The 27,468-nt window shown below is 53.6% G+C and overlaps 2 protein-coding genes across 4 annotated transcripts in view; both read right to left on the minus strand.

Annotated features, from left to right (window-relative positions):
• LOC125954422 (uncharacterized) overlaps positions 1–27,468 on the minus strand; it is a 169,173-nt gene that overhangs the window by 73,426 nt on the left and 68,279 nt on the right. The gene's annotated exons all lie outside the window — the stretch shown is intronic.
• Positions 1–27,468, minus strand: part of LOC125954431 (BMP-binding endothelial regulator protein) — a 63,741-nt gene that overhangs the window by 2,700 nt on the left and 33,573 nt on the right. For all 3 annotated transcript variants that reach the window (XM_049684781.1, XM_049684778.1, XM_049684780.1), the window contains 4 exons: positions 17,887–17,986; positions 17,595–17,771; positions 1,125–1,561; positions 1–1,043 (listed from right to left, as the gene is read on the minus strand). The exon at positions 1–1,043 is cut by the window's left edge and continues 2,700 nt beyond it. In XM_049684781.1, coding sequence (XP_049540738.1) covers positions 1–1,043; positions 1,125–1,561; positions 17,595–17,771; positions 17,887–17,986 — 1,757 coding nt within the window. The remainder of the gene's footprint in view (positions 1,044–1,124; positions 1,562–17,594; positions 17,772–17,886; positions 17,987–27,468) is intronic.

Consider the following 27,468-nt stretch of genomic DNA (forward strand, 5'->3'; position numbering starts at 1 on the left):
TGCTGCTGCTGCTGCTGCTGCTCGAGCAGTTGCTTCTGATACTGAGCCACGGCAGCAGCGGCGGCCGATGCGGAAAGCGTCGCATTCCGGCTGCAACCGGTGAGCGTGCGCCAATCGGGCAACTGTACACCCTGCCGGACACACTCGTGCGCATACGCCGCCATACTGTCACAGTAGCACTGCCGATGCGGACACTCGCACATATCGAACTTACACGATTCGAAGTAGTTGTCCGGATTGAGCAGCGAGTTACAGTTGCCAAACACTTCGGCCGTACGGAGCGCCTTGCAGAAGGTGAAGAACTTCTTCGTCTTGCACTGCGGGTGCCGTGCGCCGAGTTCGTTCTTGCGCTGGCGTGTGCACGCCTTCGGACCACCGACCGCCCAGGAACGGGCGAAGCGCCACACGTTGTGCGTCATGTTGAGACCGGCGCGCGTAAACAGATCATCCCGGAAGACGCTGTTGTAGTTACCGCAGAGACCGCACAGCTTCCCCTTGTACACCGTCGGTACCTGCACCTGGATAAAGTTGAATCCATCCCAGGAAAGCTTCACGCCGAGTCCGGTCTCCACGATTACCTCCGTATCGTCGTCGCTGCGGTAGACGTCGAGCGTACCGGCCAGTTTGTACGGTGGTTCGACCCGTGTACCGTTCACCTTGACGCGCATCCGATGGCCAAGGTTCACCTTTACGCCATCCAGCTTCAGTGTGACCGTCTTGGTCCACGAACTGTACTTGGTCATTCGGGCATCGTTGGTAACACGGATCGAAAAGGTATGCCCGACGCAATCCGCCGTCAGCTGGTACTTGCATGAACCCTGGAAGCTGTAGAAGTTACCATCGAACGTTTTGTAGTGCGGATCACCGAACACGGTACAGACTCCCGGACTTTCGACGCACTGTGGACAGCATTCGTTGGCCGAACGGACGAGCGACTCGTTGGGACCACACTTGCGCTTCGGACAGTGGATGTTGGCGCAGCGGACTTCGCCGGCGCGGCACTCGCAGGATGTGCACGCATTCAGGCTCCAGGTTTCATTGTTCTGTGTGTAAATTGCAACGAGAGTTATTGAGGGATCTACTACTGCTGTCAAGCGGTGACTACTCCACGCAAGTGATCATACTTGATAGACTTTGCCGGCGTTCGTACAGGTGCTCCGGATTTCGGCCGGTATCGGACAGGACGGGCAGCATTCGCCCGGTTCTCGCATCTGATCCTCGATCGCACACTCCAGTATCGGGCAGGTGCTCTTGTGGCACACGGACGTTCCATTCTGGCAGGTACAGTCCGAGCACTGATCACCTCGGTACGTATTGCCCGGGAAGCAAACCGCCTTGCCGATAATGCACATCGGAGAACCATTGTTGATCTCTTCGCGACGTTCGCCACACCGCGGACAACATTCACCCGGGGTGCGGATCTGTTTCGTCAGCGGGCACTGTAGCACTGGGCAGGACTTCTTGGTGCAGGTCAGCTTGTGGCCAGCGCAGGTACACTTGACGCACGGATCTTCACTCAGCGTCGCCTCACCGAGCACCTTCTGGCCATTCAGTTGACATCCTGTAACGGAAATGAGGAGAAAGAGAGAGAGAGAACGAAACGGAACATTAAAATCAGTGACTCTCTGGTGGTGGCTTTTTGAAAACGGGGGGGGCCAACGTTCAATGTCAGCTTGGTCCGGGAGGGAACTCATGAATGTAAATGATCCGCCAGCTGCCAACCGTGGAGCCAGTTCCGCGAATCCAACCAGGACAGCCAACCAGGGCGCTCTGCATTAATCTCTCGGAGACCACATCGACACACGCGAATGAGCGACGTGTAGGAGGTCGACGAAGGCCTTCCCTCCCTCACAGGTGTCGCCCATTGCCCGGAGCAGGCCCGGTAATCAATCTTCATCTAATTTAAATCGATTTTATAATCGTCGCCGGTGGCGCACGACGAGTGCGCTGTCTGTCTCGCTGTCTCACTCGCCGACGACAGATTTGGTCAAGGCCAGAATGGGGGTACAAAAACCACGTTGCCCTCCCGCCAGCGCTCCCAACGAAACCTTCCTACGGAGATGCCGCGTACGCAACACAATCAACGGAACATTCCCCGGGGATGCCGGGTGCGAGGGTGCGAGGGTGCCCAATTGTCGATTCCAACGACACCAGAGGAAGGGTGCGGTTGACAGCCTTCATTTCGCACGAAATTCCAATGCCAACCAGGAGCGGGAACAGGAAGTAATTGTCGTACCATAACCTCAACCTCCGCGCGCATCGTGTCGTGCGAATCCGACGACGGCTGCGTACGTCTAGTAGGCCGTTAAAACCTGGCGTTCGCTTCTGCCGATGCTTACTTGGACGTTTTTTTTTTGCCGCAGATAAGAATGCACGCTCGCGCGAGTGAGAGGGAGAGAGCTCATCACATGTCAATGTCACCGTTCCTCCAAGAAAGAATGGAGGATTAGACGACCGGAGCCGGCTCGGGTCATTGTTATCGGTCTGACTCAGGTGGTCCAATGGTCCAGCAAAAAGCCCAGTAGCCTTCTTCGTGATGATGCTGCGCACCTTTCGTTGTGTTTCGGATTTTCAACAACTTGCGCTTGCAGCGATGGCGGCGGCGACGGCATCTGACCGACGATCGGAATTACGGACGTCTGGATGCCTGGAGCAGGCATCCTCCAGTCCGTGATCGTGTTCTCCGATAGCCGTGATAGCCGTTAATGGAACAACTTCTCGAGCACGAACAACAAGTGGGCAGTGTCTCGGAGTCGTGTCTGAGTCTACCTACCTACAGCAGTCCTGAGGAGAGACATTCCTTCCGATTGGTGCACCAGGTTTTCGTGGCGTCCATTCACAAACTGAACCAGGAGCAGAAGCGACAGACGAGTGCTCTGGAGAAAGAAGAAGAAGGACACCACAGCACTACTACCACCACCTCTCTTTGCCTCCTCTTGCTAGGAACAGCGAATGGTTCTCCCGGACCGGACGGACGGGGGCGGAAACAATTGACAGAAAGGCAAATGAGAAGAAGGTTCCGCTTCCAAAACAATCCCCGTGTATTTGTGTGTGTGTGTGTGACACACAAGAGATGTTGGACCGAATCTTCCCTCTTCCCTGACACTCTCTCCCTTCTACTCCCTCCCGCTAAAAGGGCCATTAAGGTATTTTATGGACTGCTTGAAACAATAGACTGGAACAAGAAGACGACTGGAAGGGGGGACAGGATCGGATGCTACGAAGACAGGTACACCAGACCGGTGCTGCTGCATGTTTTCGCGCAAAACCAGAGAAGGGGTATGGACCACACCGGAGTCCGGAATCCATCGGTCGGGAACAAGTCACTAAAGGCCCTCACCTCTCTCTACCAGTACTACCACCGAGGGTCGTGAGTAACGCATCGGGCCATCGGGACCACCGGGACAGTGACTTCACGCCACGCCGCCATCGCCGGTCCGACCGATCGGCCTGGGAAATGGTTTTCCGCTTTCCGCTTTTTGCTCACCGCCGGTTCGGCCAGTTGGTTGGCGTTTGTTCTGGCCACACATTCGCCATTCTTTATTTGATTGTTCCCGTGGCAGCCTCGTCGGCGGCTCCAAGTTGGCTCCATGTTTCTCGGTGAAGCGCTTTTTTGCCAGGGATGGGGCCCCTGTTGCGGCAATTCCCCGTTCAGGTGGCAGCCTTAATGGGTTTTAAGATGAGGCACCGAGCGTCCCAATGCCTGCTGCTGCTGCTGTCGGTGCTGTTGCTGGACACCGGCACTGGGAGGGAACAGATTTTTACTTTATATCTTAATTGCATGTTTCACGTTCTAGAGGCCGAACCATTGGGGCCGGGGCCGGGACCATTGTCTGTGCCGTTTTGTGCCGAGTGCAAACCGAACAGAACGAGATCGGGCCGCATCCGCACTATCAGCCGCTCTCTCTCTCTCTCTCTCTCTCTCTCTCTCTCTCTCTCTCTCTCTCTCTGTCCTCGGTTCTTGAACGATGACCACAAAGATGACCGCGATGCCCAGACATGCTTTTAAAGCCCTCTTTCATTACTTCATTGCCCGGCCATTCCGTTAGTACGTCCTCATGGATTGTCTCAGCTAAGAAGCTTCCACCAAAAAGAAGGATCGCGATCGATCTCCGCGAGATGAGAAACAATGTTTCGCGAAAACCTTCCCTTCTCCCTTCTCCTCCACAACAAAGGCATGTTTGGAGTTTCTTTGTCGTTTTCCAGAGTTGTCAGCAAAGTTCTCAAAGATTCCTCAGCGCCTCAGTGGCGAGCACCGAACCGAAAAACAAAACCACAGAACAGAACAGAGTGTCACCGTAGGTCAAAAGGTCCCCGGGCAATTAAAATACCGCACACCAGCCGCTTGATCGACGCCAGACGCCTTCATGGACGCCTTCCAGAGACGCACACACGCAGACACACACAGTGACAGAGCGATCGGTGCTCTAGGTGGAATGTGGAGATCCTTTCTTGCGGTTATCGCGTGTTGTGCATCCTGGTACGACGTGCAGGACGACGTCGCAGGATTTATCGGGACCTCCCACTGCCTGCCGAAAACTTGTTGCGATACCCCCGTTTCTCTCCTCTCTCTCGTCTCTCTCCTTCCTCCTCTTCACTTCTCTTCCGACGCAATTCTTGGAGCTGGAGCAGAACGTGTTGTTCGGACCCGAGGCCAGGGGCCTTGGCGTGCTTTTAAGACATTTTTATTTCATTTCTCCTTCCCCCCCTCCGGGGAATCCTCTCTCCTTCTCCCTCGCTCTCTCTCTCTCTCTCACGCTGTTTGGTTTTATCGCTCAACACCACCACCAGCGACGACCCCACACGGTGGTTAATGTGAACCAATGATCGCCGCCCGTTGATCGCAGATTCCGTGGCCCCGGAATGCAAACAATCCGCCGCGGAGCGCCGATCACTCCCGCGCAGTGATTTGATGGTCTGATTAACTTATGAAATCGGAGAATTGGCCAGCCCCGTGGTAGAGCGAAAGAGATAAAAAGTCTCCTTCTCCTCCTCCTGCTTCTCGGTCACGAATGGCACAATTTGACCGGTTTCTGTCCGGCATTTCATCTTCATCCGATCACGAGAGAGAGAGAGAGAGAGTGCGGGACCACCACCAACGAGCCAACGAGCCAACCACCAGGCCACCAGGATCTGCGCCGGGCCTCGAGCGGGCCAGAAATAAAGTGATTTAATAACAAGCAACACACTTTACGAAACCATAAATGCGTGAAATATGTTAATGTTATTATAATTTGTCATTCGCAAATCCGGCCACAAGCTCCCCCGAGGGGAGAGTTGACCATCCCCTTCTGTTTCTGTGCGTGCATCTTCGTGCGTGCGTCCTCTCGCGAACCATTATTTTACTCAATTCCATTCGGGATAGCTTGATGAGGTTGAGGGAAACCCCTCGAGGAAGAGAAAGGACGCCGCCCTCCTGATGATGGTGACAGATCAAGAACATCAAGAACATCAAGAACCGATCGTCGCACGCGTCGGCGTCAGTAACGGGCGATGATGACGGCCACCGCCGCCACCGTCGCCGCGGAAACTTATGAGCTCGATGAGTGTTCTGTTCGCTTGTGCGCAACCACGAACGCACCTAATTAATTCCATTCCCTCGCGACACGCCACGGTTGAGGGTGGCACATAATTTGACAGGGTTCCCACTCCCCACCCCCCACCCCCTACCCTTTGTCTTTATCTCGGGAATGGTGCCGGCCACCAAGCCAAGAGACCGCGATCGCAGAATTATTTGATTTTTTATCGCATTTATGGAGATGTTTATCATAAATTAGCAGCCATCCCGGCGTGGAAGGAGGCGTGTGTGAGGTGATGATCACCATCTGCTGAAGAGGTGCTCCTCACCGGGGACAACTAGACCACTTTTGGGTGCTTTATGGCGCTGTGAAAGATAAGATCCTCGGCGAGCAAAAGACACTAGAAAATCGACTCGCGATCCTCGCAGTTGGAGGTTAGAGGTCCTCCGTGCCACGACCTGCTATCACGAAGGCATGGGCTAGCGATGGCACGCGATCATCGCTTAACACCTCATCCAAACTGCTCGGCAGACGATCTTTCGAGCGATCCTCGAGGAATGCGGTACTGCTCCCGACCTAACACTAACCGACTCGTGAGGTCGCCATTTTTGGGGAGGGGAAAGGGGAGACTTTTTCACTTATCGCACCCCTGCCGGTGCGGTTTGTTTTCGCCATCATCGCCGATCATCATCATCATCGTCGTTGGCGTCGTTGTTGTTGTTGTTGCTGTCGCGGTCAGCGGTGGACCACAGTGCTCGTTAACGATAAAATATTATCACTCGCCTCATGACAGTCCAGCATCTACACACACACGGGCGCGCGCACGAGCACACGAGCACACATCTCCCTCGCAAAGATGCTGGTTTGGTTGGCCAACCGGGGATTATGTCTGGTTGTTGTTTTTTTTTTTGCGCGCTCGTCGCTCTTGTCTTTGCTCCGCTTGATTCTATTCTATTCAAGGCAGTTCTGTCCGGATTCCGGATCTCTCTCCCTCCCTTCGCACCCTGGACACCCGGGAACAGGTGATCGTGAGGCTAGTGGCCGACCCTCTGCCTCCGACTCTGCCGTCGACGATCCGTCGGTCTCCTTTTTAGTATCAACAAACCATTGGTCACTATATTTAATTTCTTCCACGCGATCACACACACATAGACACACACACTCGCTCTTTCTCTTCTTCGCTCTCTCTCTCTCTCTCTCTCTCTCTTTGGTTCTCTCTGTCTCTTTCTCTCTCTGATAACCTACTGCACCGTTTGGTCATTTCGCTTCAAAGCTTTAGCATAGCAACAGAACATCCGCGATCATATCGTCGCGAGCAGCTCAAAAAGAATTTGTCACTTCCAGAAGGGAGGGATAATAAGAGAGAGAGACAGAGAGTGAGAGAAAGAGTGCATGTGTGTGTGTGTTTGCTAAAATCCCGAAATTTGTTCTTTATTTATGAGCCAAAATTTATCATTCCACTTTGCGCTAGTCGACGGGATGGGATGGGACGACCACAGGTCACTCTCGACAAATCAGGGAATGGGGATGCGGTGTCCGCGGTCAACAACAACAACAACAAGAAGTCACTTTCGCCTTTTATCTTTGGCCAGAACAGAAACAAGAACTGTGCGACGTGCGTGCCACTTTCGTACGATGTTCTGTTTATGCTCGATGGTGATGATTATGATGATGCGACAAATGAGTTTCGTGACTTTTGCGCTCACTTGTGACTCCCCTGCATCACCATTTGCAGTCTGGTCGGCCATGCTGTTGTTATGCTGATGAAGCAAAACCGTAAACGGATCCCGGCCACTGAGGGCACTGAACCGTTGCTGCTGCTGCTGCGGACGTTATGCGTTCGCTAAATGCAGCCGCCGCGGTATGTTGCGGTAGGTCTCCAGCTGGTCATCGATCACCACCAGCAGACGAATTGGTTTTCGCGTGCAGTAGTTTAGTGTCAACTGCATCCCCATCCCCATCCCTATGCCATGGCCATTATGCGCCGGTTGCGGTTGCGATCGCGTCATCATCGCGCGATGGTCACCACGATGGACACCGAGTCGGCGGCCGGCGGTTTAGTTTATGATTTGTTTCGCTTCATTTACGATCACTTTACGCCACTACCACACCACACCAGCGAGCACACAGGGGAGGCTGCAGCAGTGCGAAGGTGCGGAGGTCTCCACTCTCCGTCGCGAGGTTGCGTAAAGAGTCCGGTCGCGGTCCGGTTCGATGCGGAGTGTTTATGCTCGGGCATCGGAAACCCCCACCGCTGGGGAGTAATTCAGTTCGGTAAACAACGAAAATAAAAAAAAGGCAGAAAATCTCCCCCTTCCCCTTGGTCCAGCCAACCGGTTCGCTGTTCGCTCATTAAAAGTGTATAACCCTTTATGAATTCATATTTTCTGGCTCGCGCGCGGCCATGTTGATGATGCTGTGCTGCGTGCTGTGCTTCGCCAGCCATCGTGGAGACACGGAGGCCGTACGGGTGCGTAGGAAGGAAAGAGAACGCTGGTCGACCTGGCTGGTGCTGGTGCTGATGGCTTACGGGGCTTATCAATGCCAGCGAACGTCGAGCAGTCTGCTGAAGCACAGGCAAGCAGCAGCAGCAGCAGCTGTGAGCCAGATAAGACTCAGTCGACAACAAGCGTCCGTCGACGCGAGCGACGACGACGACGAGGCCTATGGCCTTGGCACAGCAACTCGCGACTTCGACGGGGAAGATGAAAAAAAAAAGGTGAACCTCCACCCTCCCGGGCTCTCCGCTCCGCGTTGCGATGCCAAACTCGACGATGCCTCGATTGGAATGCGTAATGCTTTTCCGAAATGGATTTCAATAAATTTCACCCCGAAAAAGATCAACATGTGTGCGATCATCAAGCTTTATGGCTGCTCGGTTCACCACCACCACCACCACTACCGTGGTCTTCACCTTGTTCGATCTCGATCTCGCCACCGAAATCGGTGTTGATCGAGCAGCGGCGGCGTCGGCGGCGTGAAAACCGGCTTCGACTGCGGCAGCGGCAGGGTTTTAACGGCTCGGTACCCCAGGCACGCCGGGAGAGAAGCCCGGCCGGGCCTCGGAGTGTTTTTCGGAATGTCTTTCGAAAACCGAAAAAAGCCGGAAAATACTGCCGCTCGCCTGCCAGGTTGCTGCCAAAAAGTTGGACAGTTTAGTTTGCTTTTTTTTCTGTTTTTGTTTTGCTGGTGGTAAATGCGGATCTTCTCTCATTTGGAGAGGATTACTTCAGACGACCGCAAAGGATCGAGTCCAATCCAAGGAGGTTAAGAGGTTGATGCTTAATGAATGGACTGGAGGACCTTTCAGAAGGATTCGAGGAAGCATTAGTGGCAAGTAGAAGTATTGTTTTTTTTAAGATCAAGAACTTCGAGATCACAAATCATGGACTCCCGGATGCGGCCAACAAATTTGCAATATTATTTGCAATATTAGTTATAGAAAAGTTTGAAAAACGACAAATTATTCATCCTTTTGTAGCTAACCGGAACTTCAGTCCAGGGGAGTTCAACGAAGCATATTATTTGAAGATAGAGTAGACGAGAAGAAAAGCTTTGTTTTGTACTTAACATCGAGCGTACATTTTCGAATACGCGAATCGAAAACCATTCTTATATTCCGATTAAAAGAGTTCTTCGTAATCGTTAGATAAAACCTCGCCATCTTTGCGCCAGTGGCCATTCGCTACAGCTTCCTGTTCCACTTCAAAAGGGGGTATATACCACTGTACTCAGCATGCCGCCTATTTCCCGTACCAGTAGCGTACTATCAGATATTTATAGAATATTGTTGCAATCCGGTTTCGGTAGAAAAAGAAAGAAACGGTTGCCACTATATCTATAGTTGAACGGTAGCGGCCACTTCCACCGGTCCGTCCACGGTCACGGCTCTTGTTTGGCTCCAACTTCGCAAACGCTCGTCGGGCTATCTAGGTCGGTTCTCATCGCGCCGTTCGGCCCGCGATCTACATTTGAATAGCTTTATAGAGCTCTTGACGGGGGGGCTCCCGTTGTCCCGTGGCATTCAGCAATGCCCGAGCCCGAATGCCGAGCGATGCTTTGGATCCATCAAACTGGCTCTAAGCCCTCCGAACGATCACGAACCACGGTGCGCTGCCTCTGCCTCGAGTAGTCTCCCTCAGCCAGCCAGCGGCAACGATTTAAATTCCGGAAGCCACCGAACTCGGCCAAAACAAATTAATATCGCGGGATTAAAAAAACACAACACAACAAGCCGGACCACAAGTCAAGACCAGGCAGAGAGAGAGAGAGAGAGAGAGAGACGAGAAGGTTTGCAAACACCCGACCCGAACGACGATGCGATGATGATGCGTATATGCTCTCCGCTAAAAGCGCTCCCGCTTTCATCTACTACTCCCTGGAGTTCCTTCTCCTCCTCTGCACTACCTCGCGAGATCGATCGATCGCTCGCGAGTGGATCCGCGAACTGCTGCTGCTGCTGCTGCTGCTGCTGGCCACCGTCGCCGTGGCTAAGCTAAGGGTATTTGCATTCATTAACGGCACGGGGAAAACAAATGATTCCGAGGGTTTGGCGCGTTTGTCGTCGTCGCCGTCGTCGTCGTCGTCGTCGTCGTCGTCGTCGTCGTCGTCGGTGGTTAATGGATTTCGAATCCTCGTGAGCTGGGCTCGAGCATAAATAACGATAAAACCGCCATCAATCGGGGTAATTTGTATTCAATTTAGATCCCGAAAGCGACACGGGGCGGAGCGGAGTTTGTTCCTCAAAACAACTCCGCAACAAGGGACAAGTACAGCAGGGTGGGGGGGGGGGTTTCGATCGCCGTGCAATCACTTTGGCTTCCTTATTCCAGGGCCCATGGCCCTGGGGATACGACCGTGGTTCCGGTTATAAATGATAATCTGACTTCTTCGGTTTGATCTCTCCAGCGACAGAGTGAGAGCGAGAGAGAGAGAATGTGCAAGAATGCAGTCCACCAATGGCCAAGGGGTGGGGATTGCTTGCTCCAGGGCTCCATCATTACCACCGGCGGCGTCAGGTGGTCAGAAGGGTGGTCTGATGCTTTCCGTCAATAAAAATCATAATCAACAGCCACATGGACATGGAAGTCAAGTTGTTCGGTTTCTGTCAGGCCTCTGCCCTGGAGGGGGGTCCAACAATAGGCACTTAACGATGCATCCTCTTGATGGTCTCAAGACACCACTGAGGAGGAGGAGGAGGCAACACACACACGGACGCACAGACATGCTACAGACGATAATTAAGACGCTTAAACCAATAGCCTAATTGGCAGATCCCGGGGCCCATGCCACGCACGCAGGTACACACCAAACGAAGCCAAACGAAGTCGAACACCAGCGGTGCGTGGCCTCTGGCTAATGATGTCTGGCAAAGGACCACAGCAGCCGGAGAGGGATGGAGGGACGGTACCACGCGAGAAGTATCTAGAACGAACCGAGAAAGGACGGAGGACCAAAGGGCCCTTCCTTGGTTGCTGCCTCTTGATGGCATTCTTCGGGAATTGCCGCTTTATGACTCAATCACGAGGTCTCGCTGTGTTCTCTCGGTAGTAGCCCTTCTCTCTCTTACTCGGGGCGCCGCCGCCGGCCGTCGGTCGATTTGTCGGTGAATCAGACCAATCTGGCGAGCGGACCGCACCATAAAATCGATTCGAATCCATCCTTCCAAAAACACACACACACACACACAGAGGAAAGGAGCGTAACGCCCATCCATCACCAAACAGACCACAACGACGACGACGACGATGACGACGACGATGACCACTGAGAAGGTCTGATCGGCCACCCAAAAAGTCTGCATCGCATGATCAACGCGCACACGGGAGCACAGAGCAGAGCAGAGCAGAGAGAGAGAGAGAGAGAGAGAGAGAGAGAAGGAGAGGGAGGAGAGCATAAAAGCATCCGCACGCACCACACAAAGGCGGCTCCTTTCGTTCATCGTTTTCGTTATTAACATTTTAATGCACAAAAGGCCCCTTGCTTGGATGCCGTCCGGATGGCCCACCTTCTAGTGGATCCCTTTTCCCAGGGCCGTGCAAAAAACAACCAGGGAGGAGGGGGCAGGGATGGCCAGAAAGGGATAATTTGGGGCCTCGCGGCCCCTTCTACCGCTCAGAATGCGGATCATGCGGAGCAGAAGAGGCGCGCACCGCAATCACCGTCCGTGGGTCACAATCGGTTGTTCCTGCTGTTGCTGCTTCTGCTGCTGTTGTTGTTATTGTTCTGGTCAGTTATTTATCGGTTGTTTGTTTTCTTCCGGCAAGGGGCCACCATCCTCCCCCCTGCTGACCGGATTTACCAAAAATCGAAGAAAAAAAAAGGAGAGAGATAGCTGGAACGGTGTGCGGTCCCAAGCGTAACTGACAGATTGGCCGCGGGGCATGTAACCGCAAAAGGATCCCGGCCCGGCCCGGCCAGGCCAGGCCGCCCAGGATGACCGGGACCGCCCAGGATGACGGTCAGTTCTTGCACGCCCGCCTGTGTGTGTGTGTGTGTGCGGGCGCGCGTTTTGGGTTCTGGAAAGCGAAGAGAACTCCCATCATCATAATCAGCTTCGAGACCGAGAAGCCACATTCGATGGTCGGCGGCATCAGCTGCATTAATCATATCCTTCGTGTATGTGTGTGTGTGTGCCCGTGGTGCCCTGGCCCTGATGCTAATGCAGCAAATCAGCCTCATCATCATCAGCAGCAGCAGCAGCAAGAGGATCGGCAACCGGTCGAGGTTGGCTCGTCACTCCGCCTCTCACGCGGCACCGCGGCGGTAGTTATGATCCAATTATGTTAGATGAGTTGATTTCAATTACGGCCAATGCGATGAGCGAGCGAGCGACCGATCGAGCGACCGATCGAGCGACCGATCGAGCGACCGATCGAGCGACCGATCGAGCGACCGATCGATCAAGCAAACAAGGGCGATCGTCGCCCGATGATGGCCACAACATCAACAGCCTATCTAGCGATCGATCGATCGATCTTGGTCGTGGTCCTCACGTCTTGCCGCGAATTCCGGACTTTCGTGGGCTCTTGGTACGCGTGGGGAGTGACGACAACACACACACCCCCATTCCATAATTCCTCAGCTGCGTTTTTTCCTCCGCCTTCTCTTCTTCTTCCATTCTTCAATCGCGCATAAATTAGCGTGCCAGGAATTCCGCGTCGCGTCAAGGTCGCGTCCTCCCCTCCGTGTCCTACCCTGCCCTGGTGCCCCGCGGTTCCTGTTGCACGTTTTCGGCAAAACATCTTGATAATCGCGGGTGCGCGGTGATGGCGACACTGGAATGATCACTCTATCGCTGGCTGATCGTTGTCGTCGCTTCGCGTGTCGTTGCCGTGTGTGCGTGTGTGTGTGTGTGCGGAATGTGTTGGCAGATAAATCATCGAGTGGACCGATAGAGAGAACTCGAAACAAAACCCGCGGCGCGATGTCGAAGTCAACAAATCGATCAATTCCCTCCCCAGCCGTGGATCGTGTCGATTAGCATAGACTATCCCATGAGAACACACACACGCACACACACATGCACACAGATAGACACATAAATATCTGGCGTGGCATATCCTGGATGTCGAATGATGATGATCGAAACGAAATTTCAAATGGGCAACTCTCCGAGCGAGAGAGAGAGAGAAAGAGAGAGCGAGAGAGGAGAGAGAGAGAGAGATTCCTGGAGGATGATCCAATGGGATGGTGGAACGGGATCACACCGTCCCCCTTCCCCCCCGTGTCCAGTTCGTATACTAATGCGCTTGTTAATTCTAGATTAAGCATATAATTAAGATCTCGTTGGGCCGATAAGCAGCCGCGTAGGCCGCGCATCGTTTCCCCGGGGGCGACCTCAATGACTCCTCGAATCGGAATCGGAATCGGAATGTCCGGACCCCCGGACTGGACGCTAGACAAATCATAGTCAAATTAACCTGACAGCCTGAGAGCTATAGAATGGGTCCGCTGCTGCTGCTGCTGCCGGGAAGCAACAAACACAAATACACAACAGAAACACAGGAATCCGGGCGGGGCGGGGTTCCCCCCCGGATGGAACGATGATGATGTGACCCCTTGAAGCAGTAACGGTGGCGCCCACAGAACACAGAAGAACACATCTCTCTCGTGGTCTCCCGGTCTCGGGGTCCGCCGTGTTCGATACGATCAGGAAAGGGTATGCTGGGCATAGCTATGCTAGAACCCAGCTGGCATGCCCGCACTCTCAATCGATCCTCGCGTTCTTGTGCTCTCTCGCTCTAGCTGCTGCTGCTCCTGTTGCTGCTTCCTCGCAACCAAGATCAAGGGTGGTAGTGGTAGGGCAACATGACAAATTGGAGACCCCCCGAAAAGTGTGGGCCGTCGGCCACGAGTTCAACCGGGGGGAGTTGAAAGGCAGCGAAGTAGCGGACGAGAAGCAGCTGCGGAGGGGAATTATAATTTATGAAACGAACCTCAAGTCAGCGCCAGCTCATGGTTTTTGATGTATCAATTTGGATAGATCACTTCATTGTGCTGCTGCCGTGCGTCAACCTTGGCCTCCTAACGCTCATACAACTGAATTGCGGTCTAGGCCTTGGTTCTGTACCTCTAGGGCGCGCCATTCAATTGAAATTGTTTGATCCTTGACCGTGACATTTGGTGGTGCTACGGATCCAGGACACGATTTGGGTTGTCCTTCGCCGCTCGTTTCGACTTCTAAAACACGAGTATCTTGGCGGGAGCAGGGTTACAACCTTCCGGCATATCCGTTGAACTTGATAACTAGTTGTCTCAATCTTCCTCGGGAGTAGAAGCTCCACGGAGGAAGCTTTATCGCTCAGCACGCGCCTAACAGTACTGGGAAAGGACTAGTACTGTGCATGGCAGTGGTTCTGAGTTGGTCCGGAACTATCTTCTGAGAAATGATGCGGATGCAAATTGGCCGATGCACAAAGCCGAGGGTTCTCCGTTGGAGAGAGGGAGAGAAAGTGTCTAAGCTGTTTCAGACCCCCTTTTTTTCTCAACCCCCTGGGACACGAGCGAGCGCACGCGCGTGCTCTCACACACACACACACACACACAAACACACACGCACGCCAACGCCGCGGTTTGGCCCGCTCGGTCGCAAACGAAAGATATTTTATCGCGAAAGAGATTTCTTATGTAAATACGACATTTTTATAGCGCGATCTCAAAGGCAAACGAGCGCTATCGTAAATTGTGCCAGCTTATTAGCCAACCCTCCGGCCAGCCCGGCCAGCCCGGCCAGCAGGCCGCCACCCCCTCGCCACTCTCCAGGAAGTACGGCTTGTCGGGCCGCCAGGAGGCCCGAAAGGCCGCTGCGCTGCTGCTGCTAAAGGATGACGTTAAGGACGTCCAAGGCCTTCTTCGATGGCCCGATCCGAAAGCATTTGGCACGCGAGGCCCGAACACGCCCGTCGATTGACCAATTGACGAGTTGGCAGAGTGATAAAATTTACAACCACCCCCTCCCCCTCCGCATCGCCACCCCAGGGTTATGTGACTTCATTCCTACTACTCCATCGCCGGACAGCGGATGGACAGCGGAGCGGATTTCGCATCGCATCTGCCATCTTCGTGCCCGGCACTGGACTTCTAATTATGCAAAAACGGCTATGATGGAATGGGTTTACAGGGGGAGAGAGGCGTGAAGGTATAGAACGGAGGGGGTGGTGTGGTTGAAATTAAAATAAAAATAATCACCAAAACACCATCGTGTGTTGATCGTCGTCAGCGTGCTCGTCGAGAGAGAGAGATGGAGTCGCTGCGCTGCGCTGCTGCTCCGAGGTTGAAGGTGTTGATTTAATTTATCACAAATTGATTTCCACGACCACCAGAGACCATGCCATTGATCCATCGATCAGCAGCAACCGTCAACCGTCAATCGGCCGATGTCTGATGATCGCGATCAAATAACGTATCCTTCTCGTTCGCGCTCAGGATCTTTCTATCCCCCTCGCTCGGTGCGCAAACTCGGACATTAACATAGTAAATGTGTATAATTACTTTGCAACAAGTGTTTCGCGATCGATCGATCGAACGGACGGACCGACGGACGATCGAACGGTTTGGGAAGGGGGTGGGTAAGTGGGTGAGTAATTACTCTTCGTCGTCGGTCGCCGATCGGTCGTCGATCGGTCGATGCTTCTGCTTAAAATGTATGGATTTTGTATTTTATTATTTAAATTTATTGCCAGCGTAATGGGCACTCTTCAGCGGGGTCATAAATTGCGCGACCGGCATGACCGGCGACGCTGGATGGTGGCGGGGCCCTGGATGGCGGTGACTGTTCGTGTCTCGGACTTCGATTTTATCGGGTAGTGAACGCCGGGGTGAGTCCATAAATTCATAAGCATTTGCCTCGAGCGAACGCCCGGAGCCTCACATTGTTGTGTCTTGACCACTGCTTGAAGTGACCTTTTCTTGGGAGTTTAAAAAACTGTATAACAACTCCCCTGAAAAGGGACTCCTTGTTATACTCTGGTATACATTTAGTGCAGGTTTATTGCAATCCTAGTAGGCGACTACGACTGTCAAGACGAATCCATTTTCAATCGCAGTAACGTTGGTGAAACATTGCAAATTCAGTTCTTAACTTGAGACTCCCGGGACAAGAAGCAAGCATTTCTCGATCCTTTACACCGCTCAAAAGGCAACCGGATCGGAAACAAATAAAACCGGGGAGATGAGCATCCCCCGCATAAGCATCCCCCCCGCAGGAGCAACAAACAGAAAAGAGGATCACGAAAGGTATTTGCCCCGAAAAACGTCGACCGAAATGGCGACTCGCGCAGGTAAAGTGTGCTCTTCCTCGTGTGTGTGTGTTTTTTTTTTTTAATTCGAGAAGACCACCCAGGGTGCAGTAAATCATAAAATTATCAACATAAAAACATACACGCCAACGACCGAACGAACGAGAAGATCGTCGCGTGTCCGCTCTTCGCCTGGCGATTTGATACCTGGGCCCCTCCCACCGGCCAAGAACGATTCTACTATAAGCGGAGCTTCCCAGAGGGATCCCGAGAACTAAAGATTGAACCATCAAGCATCATGGCGCAAGCGAAGGAAGAGGAAGAAGAGCGCAAAGAGGAGTGGCAAGAAGTTGAAACAAAAGTGATACAAAACGGAGGTTAAACACAACCGACCAGCGATGACATAAAAGGGCCACGAAATGGTCCAGCTCGCCCAAGCGGTCGTCCAAGGCCGGGACGACATCAATCATGCACGGAGCAGCACGGAGAGTGCTCTCTTCCCATCCCAGCAGCCATCGCAGCAGCCATCGCCAGCGTGTTTCGGAATGTTCTGAGCGGAGACCAGGGCGAGGGCATATAAGCAGCCTCCTTAACCGAACTCGGTCCGAAGTCGGTCCGACGAACGAACCGTGGTTCATAAATCATCGACTCCCGGCGTGATGGATCGATGGATTCCGAACTCCTGCCCGGGGGTTGGGGGAAGGGGAGCGGAATGTGTCTCAAAAGATCCGGGGTGAATGAGCAACAAGTTGTTGTTGCTATGACTGTCTCTCTCTTTCTCTCGAGAAGCGCAAGAAACAAACAAATTTCCCGTGGATTAGTGATTAGAGCCTCATTCCGTCGGTGGGAAAGCGTGGGATGTGAACCGTCCCCGACCACGAGGCTGAAGACGAAGAGGAATTCCTTCTTTTCCACTACCTTCTGCTGCTCCTTATCGTGACGCGCTGTTGATGTTGATGCGCGATCGAAACATTCTTGCTCAGCTTAACTCCACGGTTACCATCTGGGCCTCTGTACCGGGCGCTATAAGGCGCTAAGAACATTGACCGTCGGACTCCCGACCCTTTCGCCACTCGGTCCGTTCCTGGTCCGTTAATGGTTCCGCTCCGGGACCGGTGAGAGTGGCGCTAAGGAGACGCTAATCGGCCGTAACGACGGGCGATCGACCACCCAGCGTGCGAGCGTGGAGCATGGTGGTGGTGAGTAGTGAAGATGAGCGTGAGTCATACGGGCATACGGGCCAGCGCACCGGGCACAACCCCGAGCACTGACCTTGAGCGATGAGAATAGATTTCTGGAGGGAACAACAACAACCATAACAGGAACGAGAACTTACCGAAGCAGGTCGGACAGCACTGACCCTTGCGGGGTGCGATCGGATTGGAGCAGGGCGTGTAGCACTTCATCTCCGACCGGGTGACCACCCCGGAAACGCACTTGTAGTGCATGCAGGGATCATCCGGATCGGTCCACTCGGTACCGCTGTCGATGTGCCGGCCCTCGAATAAACATCCTGCAAAGACACAGAGAGAGAGAGAGAGCGAGAGAGAGAGAGAGTGAGATGTCCGACTCCGAATTTGTGGTTCACAGGTCCAGGACCCGGGAGCCGGGAGTTTGGTTGGACTTACCGATACACTTTTCGCAGCACGCTTCCGGATCTCGCTTCTGCAACACGAAACAATCGTCGACCGCCGGGCAGCTCTGCTGTTCGCACTCCACGAATCCATTCTGGGAGGGCAAAGAAGAAGCAAAGAAGGGGATTAGATTGGATCCCGGTGAGGTTACAAGGTTACATTACAGGTCAACGGAATGACGCAACGTTACAAAACGCGTCTTCCGAACCGAACCGAAAACCCATAAATTATCCCCCCGGGAAAACACGGGACGCCCGGGATATGAGGCGTTCTAAGGCGCCTTACGTTACGCCATGTTGGATGTTATTACTTGCGACAACGGTAAAGTAATCATTCGGAGCGCCGGATGCAACGCTTGGTGCACCGGAGTGAGTTTCTCATTGCCAAAAGCTGCTTTTGGCCAGTAACCGTATAGAGTAGCGAGGAGCTTTGGCACCTATTCAAAAGGTCCGGTTCCGGTTTTGTGCAAACTGTAAGCCTTCCAGTTTCCGGTCCCGGTACCCGGTAAGGGCAACATGAATTGTGCTCGGTGGCGCGAGTGTGACCTGCAGGCCGGCGATGGGTACTCCACGCATCATTGCATCCCATTTGGGGCATTGGATGCCGCTCCGAACTTAAAGTCGTACCGTTTTACGAGCCGAAAAGTTTTGTCTTCTTTGTCTCGCCGCCGCCCAGTTACAACAACACGATAAGCGTGTGCTGTTTAACGGCCGCTTCTGTCTCGCTAACTTCTTCTTTGTGCGATGATTCGCACTCGGCAAAGGGTTCCGTTTGATGGCTTTTGATGCCCCGAGATAATGCCCATTCTTTCGCTTTCGGCTGTCCTTGATGTCGGAGACGAACACCCAATCCAATACAATCCAATCCAACAACCATCACCGATATTCCGTCGTCCGCGATGTGGCATTTGCAATCCTCGCACATCACTGACACGCATTAGTTCGGTGGCCCAAGGGTGGCAGTGGAGGGGGTGTAATTGCCAGAAACGATGACATGGCCCCGGACAAGTTCGTGGGAATTGCGTGACGTTTCCAGTCAATCGACCACTAGAAAACTGGATCGCGATCGTCGAGTGAAGGCGAATGAATCGTGTTTGTGAATTCCCCGCACGTCCATTTCCAATGACCGCGAGGGACAGCAGGCGAGAGAGAGAGAGAGAGAGAGAGAGAGAGAGAGAGAGAGAGAGAGAGAGAGAGCCCCGGATTACAGCGCGGAACGGAATTTCCCGGGCGACCATCCAAGCAAGCTTCGCTTTAGGCGCCATCGAACTTGACATCCAGACACTTGACATCGCGCTTAACAAAGCAGGCCACCCAGACAGCCAGCCAGCCACCCAGCCAGCCAGCCAGTTAGTGTGTGATAATCAACCACCGAAACGGCATCCAGCATCCCAGATCCCACGAGGGGCACGAGGCTGCAATTCACTGATAACGGGCCCTGCGGGGACCGTGCAGATGGAACATAAACTTGACCGCCATCTCATCATGAGCGACTCCCGGTGGTGGAGAGAGGAAGTTAAATTGCAAAAAAGCCGGAAGTAGCACACATCAGCAGCACCAGTCCGTGTGTGTGTTTTTTTTTTCGTAGAATGACATTCTACGTAGTGTGTTTGTGTGTACGGGGTGCGATTAGAGCACTTGATGTCAGCAACTGCTGCTTCTGCTGCTCCTCGTTTGCATATGTTGCTGCTGCTTGCGGTTAGCGCGACGCGTCAGTCCATATGATAAACCGATCCAGCTCGCGGCGGATTAATCCAGAACCGAACCAAAGTTTGTGCCAACAATCATCGCTGCTGATAAAAATAGAAAAGCAGCAAACGGATCCCGGAGCGGATTCGCTGATTTCGTTGCGCTACAAATCATTGGCGGCGCATCGCCGGGAGTCAATTTGCCGCTCTAATTGCTCCTGGTGGGGCCCGGGGGTTGCGGGTTCCAGCGCTCCAGCAGGAACGAACGGACAAATCGGTTAATTGCATCGTTTCTCCCCGCACACCAGGGTTTCGATCGGTGGTGAGTATGTTATTAGATTTGATATTACATGATTTAGAATGTTTCTTTTTTTTTTTACCCGCACTCCCTACCACAGTCGCTACCGTTATGATTGACTTCGGTTACCACCCCCCCTCCCTCCCCCCTCCATCCCCCCTCCCTCCCCCCGCCCGGTTACCGTCACTTGGCGTGCTGGTTTCGCGCCACAAATTACGCCGACACCTTAATTGCAATTCCAACGACGACGGCAACGACGGTGCACTGCAGATTGGGGTGGTGGTGGTGGTGGTGGTGGTGGTGGGGGCGGACAGACAGGCAGGCAGGCTGATGGTGGTGGTGGTTGAATAGCTATTCCGATCGGATCGAATCGGGTTGCAACGGAAAAGGTTAAGGCAATGGCGGGCCACGGAGACAGTAGTTTAGGTTAGGACCAGAGGGGGTGGTTCCGTCGTCGTGTCGCCCCCCCCCCCCCCAGGGCCTGGTGTTGGTGCTGGTGCCAAGGTGGGAGGACGAGGTAGCTATTAAGCCGTCACTTTAAGTGAGTTTAATCGTACTTGTATCTCATCATCATCACCATCATCGCCATCATTGCGATCAAAGCGAAGCGAGAGGGAGAGAGCGGAGAGAAGAGTGAGATTGAACATCGTCGTCGTCGTCGTCGTCGTCGTCGTCGCCACCGTCGCGCGTCATCAGTGGACCGTTTCCGTTGATCGTCACCAACCCAACATCCATTCCATAACAACAACATCATCATCATCATCATCATTATCATTAACGTGGCTTTCGATGGATGGCGCGGTACTATTAATAACGCCGCACTGGCAGCATTATCACGCCGGCCGCACGCCACTCGGACCAAGTTCGTCGTCACTCACAGCACCGGAGTCACCGGAGCTGCCGGTAATGGCGTCGACAGACCATATCGTAAAAAGGGGGGGTCGGGGCTGGCTGGCAGAGGAGGTGCTACCGTGCGAAACTAATCGCGTCGCCAACAGTCGCCACTAGACCAGCCCCCCGTCGCCGCCACCACCATCACCGTCGTCGCCATCGTCGTCGCCGTCGCCACCATTAGCGTCATTTCAATGCAGATCATATATCCCAAGCGTTCCAGCGCCGCCGCCGTCGTCGTCGTCGCCGGCGACGGCGATCGGGATTGCTATCTTTACCATCTCATTACGCGGGGGGGACGCCTGCTGCTACCCCTCCCCTCCCACTGGAGTAATGGAGCTTACCTCCGCTACACCGCAAAACAATGGTATCGGTTAAGGCCGGACCTGCCGGCTCATCGTACCGCTCGTGTGTGTGTGTGTGTCTGGGGGTGCCCGGGTCCCCCATAACAACAACAACAACGACAGGGGAAAAAATGAATTTATTCAGCCCTTCACCGGCACTCCACACCCTTCCGCATGCGGTTTTGGAGTGTCGCGAGCGCGAGTTGGCGCCAACGCGAGTCACCGCGGGAAACCGGGCACGCGGCGAGGGGGGGGGGGGGCTAAAAGGCAATTGAAAGTAGGGAAAATAATCGGCAAATTGCCGGCTTGTGTGTGTGTCTGTGTGTGCTCGTGTTTATGGCGCCACACTTGTACCGCCTGATTTGTCTGTGGCCTGAGGCCAGCCGCTGGTTGGAGCGCTTAGAACGGGACGGACGCTGGTGTTGGATATTGATTTGAATCCGACCGGTAAACCACCCCCAAGCCGTCGAGGAGAGAACGAGGAAGGTATTAGGGACGGAAGGGCGTCCCTGTTCCGTTTGCGTTGTTTTTGTGTCCCAGGTGCAAGAGGAACGGAGCGCGGATCATCGATCGAGCGGCTTCTGTTTTGGCAATCGCAATAGGTGGTCCATTAACATTCAATTTGAGCTTCGCTTCGAGTGACATCCCCCCATAGTAAGGGACGCACGCACGCGTATGATTGACATTGAAAAAGGGGGAAATCGGAATATGCTAATTTAGCGCAATCCCTCCGGATTCATTCCAGTATAAATTGCAGCGCTTGCAGCGATTGTATTTGACGTTTATGACAGCTGATGCGACCAGCGAATGGGGCAAAGTTTCCGGCAAACATGATTGTCGTGTTGCATTCCCTTCAATATCGACACCGATTGGATCGAAGCCATTATCCTGCTGCTGGCCAGCGGGCATGCATATGCTTCCTGCTCCTGCTGCATGCCCGTCGTTTGATAAACGAATTAACCTCGATGTCATTTGTTTTCATTGTTGCAACCAACCAACAACACGATAACGGACAGCGAAGGACAGCGGAGCAGCCGGACGGACGATAAATACACTTAATGCTGTCGTAAATATTGTATAGAAACGAATGCAAACCGAGCGAGAGAAGAAAAAGAGAAAGAGAGAGAGAGAGAGAGCGTACAAGGGTGCAACCTCAAGGGTGCAACCATGCGGCCGGCGCACAATAAGAGGATTGAGAAACCCATTAGCCACCACCCCTTGGCATGGCGGGGAGTAGTGCAAGGTATAAAAGCTTTCGTCTTTCGTCGTCGACGTCGGACGCCGGTTGTGCGATATGTATGCGCTCACTAGCCAACTGCTGCAGTCCCCTCCCGAGAAGTGGGAAGAACGAACGGAAATCTCCGTTCCGTTAAGTGTATTGACTCGTCACCCTGCCAGCCAACCGATGCCAGTGTGAAAGAGCTTTTGCAGAGCGCCATGCAAGTCCTTTTCCGCACGGAGCGGTTATTTATGTTCTGTAAAATGGATTTAAATTTCACTTCTCTCGCGCGCCTCTTCACTGCCACACACACACACACACGCATGGATGCCACGTTATGCGTAGCGACATGCCGGATGCCGGAAGTATACCGCATTGGTGTGCAGCAGCAGCAGCAGCAGCAGCAGCAGCAGCGGCAAGTGCAGCATTCATAAACCTCAGCAGCAGAGCAACAGCATAGTATAGTAGCTTTGCAGCAGCTGGAGAGCTAAGCAAGTGACCCAGATGGGAAGGCAGCATGATTTATGCCGTGGGCCAGAACCGTTTCGACTCGACTGTTTCCGGTGACCTCCACACAGACGGGCAGGCAGGGGTCCGTGTCCGTCCGGCAGCCAGCCAAATACTCGACAAAAGACAAGACCCGAGGGTTGTGGAAATGCAAAACCGGAATTGACCGGATTCGCCTGTCAAGAGCATCCGAAGATGTTGCTTAAGATGTCTATTCTTTTGGGTGAGTTCCTGGCGGTGAGGAGTAAAGCCTTTTTTTTCTATATATACCATGCGCCTCCACTTGGCTCAAGGTTCTCACAATCCCCAAAAAAAAAAGTGGTTCTGTTTCAACCTCCCCCCTGAACAAGCAAAAATCCTGTCTCCAGGTGGATGGAACGACGCTTTCGACGATCTAATCGATTCCGAAGACTGACATTTCCACCGTCGATAACCGTCAGACTGAGCAGCAGCAGCAGCAGCAGCAGTAATGTGATCCTCGATCAGCGATGCCGATGATAAATCGTCTTGGCAGTCTTGACACTGAACTTTGCTTGAAGCTCGAACGAAGCTGGAATTCAATCCCGAGACGTTCATCGATCCACCACAAAAGCTCCCTCTCTCTCTGTCTCTCTGTCTCTCTGTCTCTTTCGCTCCCAAGGAGGTCACCTGCATCACTGCGACGCAGCCCAACGGAACCGTTATGAAGGGGGAGTCACTCGAGTCGCTACGAGTGTGTGTGTGTGTGTGTGTAGGAGTGATCGTTAAAGCGTTGACTCTCTCAGACAACCTCCTCGAGATCAACGAATGTGAACGGTTTAATTGCCGACTCCAAAGTGGTGCGCCCCCCCCCCTCCCCTTCTTCTTCCCAGCTTTTGCACTAATAACTTCCTGGATCACCAGCAGCAGGATCACCAGCGACTCACTCAGTCCTTCCGGTGACTGTTGATGCCTCGAGGCAGCAGCAGCAGCAGCACCAGGATCGGAGTCCAATTTCACCGCCGCCAATCTGCCTCGACCGGACCGTCGTCGTCGGCGTCGGAAATGGAAAGTGCCTGTGCAGCTGGGGAGGACAGTTTGTTGTGCTAAAAATAGACCTCAGGCAGGCAGATCGGGTGAAGGTGGCCTTCACATTGCGCGAACTGCCTTCACCACCCTTCACCAGATCTTAACCGGCAAAAAAATAAAACCGATGGAAACCGAGGGAAGACAGAGGGGAGACAGAGAGAGAGAGAGAGAGAGAGAAGCGGAGAGACCTCTCGGCCTTTTGCTCAAACAAATTATGCTTCCCTCCCATTCCCTTCCCATCCCTTCGCACGTTTCGCTTATATCTCTCTCTTGTCATCGTGTCTCATTCCTTCTCCAGGTTCCAGGCCCCCAGTCCAGTCCAGCGTGTGTGTGTGTGTGTGAGTGTGCACGCGGGACTCGCGCCCCATGTTATGCAAATGACTTTCTACGAAATTTATTTATTTTCATACAATATTCATCAACGTCAATCATTAATCGTTACGCCGATGACGGCGACGGCGACGCGACACGAGGCCATCGGCGTAATATGATGCGTGTGCACACACACACACACACAACAACAAACCTCACTCGAGTCCTCCTCCTTCTCCTTCTCCTGCTCCTAATCAAAGGCAAATGATTTCTATGTGCAAAAGCTGCCAATTGGACAAGGGCTTTCGATGAGGGCTCAGTTCCGCAGCAGTAGCTGGAACTTTAGTGAAGCAGCTTATGCGAATAAGCAACGAGCTTCTTTGAGAGTAGAGATGATGCAGCAGCAATTCATGTACAATGCATGAGAACCCAAAAATTGTCCTGACAATCTGTCCCCGAGAGAGCCTCAGAACGGGCTTCTCGCGAAACATATTGAGGTTAATCCACTTCCGGCTGACAACAAAACAACCAACAACCGCGCTGCGCTTGTGCTTCGCATATCGCTTGTTGTGCCCGTAAGTTTATGGAGGATTTTTGGTATCGAAAGTACAACGCAGCAGTAAACAACCAGGCAGAAAAAGGGGTTGGTGGTTTCTCTACATTTCACTTGCAACCGCATTTGCACCACCGCATTGCAGCAACAAACAGAAAATGGCGATCGCGATCATGGGCGAGCGGCGTATCGTAAATCGGGAATGTGTCGCACCTGAGGAGTGAGTGGAGAAAGGAGGGCTGCGTGTAAGAAGCAGCATAAGCAGGAGTCACAGACCTCCCTCTCCCCAAAAAAAGAAGCAAAAGAAGAAGAAGGGAGGAACCCTCCGAAAAAAAAAAGAACCATTCGTTGACCCACTTAGCGCGACATGTCGACCGCTCATATGCTGCAGGGAGTGAGAAAAAGAAAGAGAGAGAGAGAGATAGATAGAGAGAGGAAGGGAGGGAGGAGCATATTTTCGATGTTATGACCCAACCAATAAATCGCGCCCCAACAACAGCAACAGCAACAACAACAGCAACAACAGGGAATGGTCCGGACAGAAGGTCTGCTGCAGGTGGAGCAGGTGTGCCAGCGGCGAGCACCGGCAAGAGGTGACCTCTTGCGACCTCCGCGTCTTTGGCGAATCCCCCCTCTCCCTCCCTTTCCCCTCTCCTACGGATTGGTATCCGCGAAATCCGATCGCTCGCGTGATCATCGTACGGGGGAGAAAGCATCGCAACAACAGCAGCAGCAGCAGCAGCAGTAGTAGTAGTTGATCAACGGGTTCGGTCTCGAGTCGATCCCAACGCGGCCTCTCTCTATCTTCCCCAGCATCCAGCACCCAGCAGAAGATGAAAGCGAGATGGTGTCTAGGCACCTGGCCGTGTGGGAATGGGGAAGCGAGCGGATACCTTGCATACCTTTCGCGTGTCTCTGCACACCACCACCGTCAGCCCGCGAGTGACGTTGACGACAACGATTCCGCCATTCGGCCGCCAGCGCACCGCGCGCACCGCGACACACACACACGGCCACGAACGGCCTTTATCGACCTTGTTCATTGTATAATAACACTCGGCCATATAAACCCCTCTCCCCTTCTTCTTCACCTTTTCCTTCTTCTTCTTCTCCCCGGTTGGCGCGGCTCTTATTAGCAACATTTTTCGTTGCTTTCGTTCCCCGGTGCGCGCACGCGGACCGGTTTACCGGCATCGGCATTCCCTCTGCAGCACGATCAGCATCAGCATCATCATCATCAGCATCAGCATCGCCGTCGTGCTGCTGCTGCTGTTGCTGCTGATGTGTTTGCTAACGATATACAGTGTCTCTCTCTCTCTCACACACACACGTGCTTATCAACACACCGGTCTCCGGTGTCGACGAAAACCCAATCCTTTCTCCGTGCGCACCTGTGGCCCGCTGTGGCCACGCGGCCAAGGGTTCGGAAAGGAGGCTGGAAGTTATGTTTATGCCGCGCCGTGCCGTGCCGCGCCGCGCCGTCGAATGGCCGCGTTATACATTTCAACGACCTCTCTTCCTCTCTCTCTCACACACGCGCTGGATTGGATTCCGCGCGCGTTGTTTTCTGCGTGCGATGCTCAGCGAAGTGAAATCTAATCCCGCCAGATCACGTCGTCGTCGTCGTAGTCGGAGCTCGCACCCGCTAATCATCGACAGGAGCGATTCGAGGCAATTCCGGGCGCGCGCGCACGCTCTTCCCCCTTGCCCGATGGAGGACAGACAAACGGAGCTGCTGCTGGCAACATAAATAAACAAGAAATGGAGGCGAGGAGACCCTTTTGGCCCTCGGAGAAGCAGCAGCAGCAGCAGAACGGAACGGAACGGAAGGTCCGGTTCGCACACACACACACACACACACACACACACACACACACACACACACACACACACACACACACACACACACACACACACACACACACACACACACACACACACACACACACACACACACACACACACACGCACACACAGGTGGTGACGATCGAAGAGACCGAAACGACGACTGCTCTGCTGCTTACACGCGACGGCTTAATTCCCGTTTTCACCTCGCGACCGCGACCACGACACGCGGCCCACGGTGCTTGCACACACACACGCACACACACACACCGTGGTTCTACAGTGACCGCTCTCAGGGACCCCTTTCCGCGCGCGTCAACCGAAAATAAATGGGAAAATGATTCTCGCTCTCTTCCTCCCATTCTCTGTCTCTCGCTTTTCTGCACAACAGAGAGAGAGAGAGAGGGTGAGGTGGGAGTCTGTTTTGCGGGGGTGTTCCACCGATGGAATTCCGGACCTCAGCTGGCTTAGAGGCTTCTCCTCGCGAAACCTTCTTCGGAGTAGTCTTCTCGTTTCTCGCTACCTTGCGGCTATCTCCGCGTACTGGTCGCGAGAAGCGAGAACATGATAGAGGGAGGGCATTCCCTCGCTCTAGCTCCGTGGCTGCTGTTGCTGTCCATGGTTACACACGCACGCACGCACGCACGCACGACGCGGACGCGGACACGGACACGGGCGCGCGCGCGCTCGCACACACGAGAAGCATTCCATCCGATGAATACTAATATTGTGTTTAATGTATGCAAAGATTTTAATTCCTCCATCAGATTGTTGGGCGGGTGGGAGTGGGAGAAAAGGGGGGAAAGGGAGTGGGAGTAGAGGTGGTGCCCCCTTCGATGCCGCTCGTCGAGCTCGATGTAAGATGATCGCTGC

This window comes from Anopheles darlingi, chromosome 3 (assembly GCF_943734745.1).
Source record: "Anopheles darlingi chromosome 3, idAnoDarlMG_H_01, whole genome shotgun sequence".
Classification (NCBI taxonomy): domain Eukaryota; kingdom Metazoa; phylum Arthropoda; class Insecta; order Diptera; family Culicidae; genus Anopheles; species Anopheles darlingi.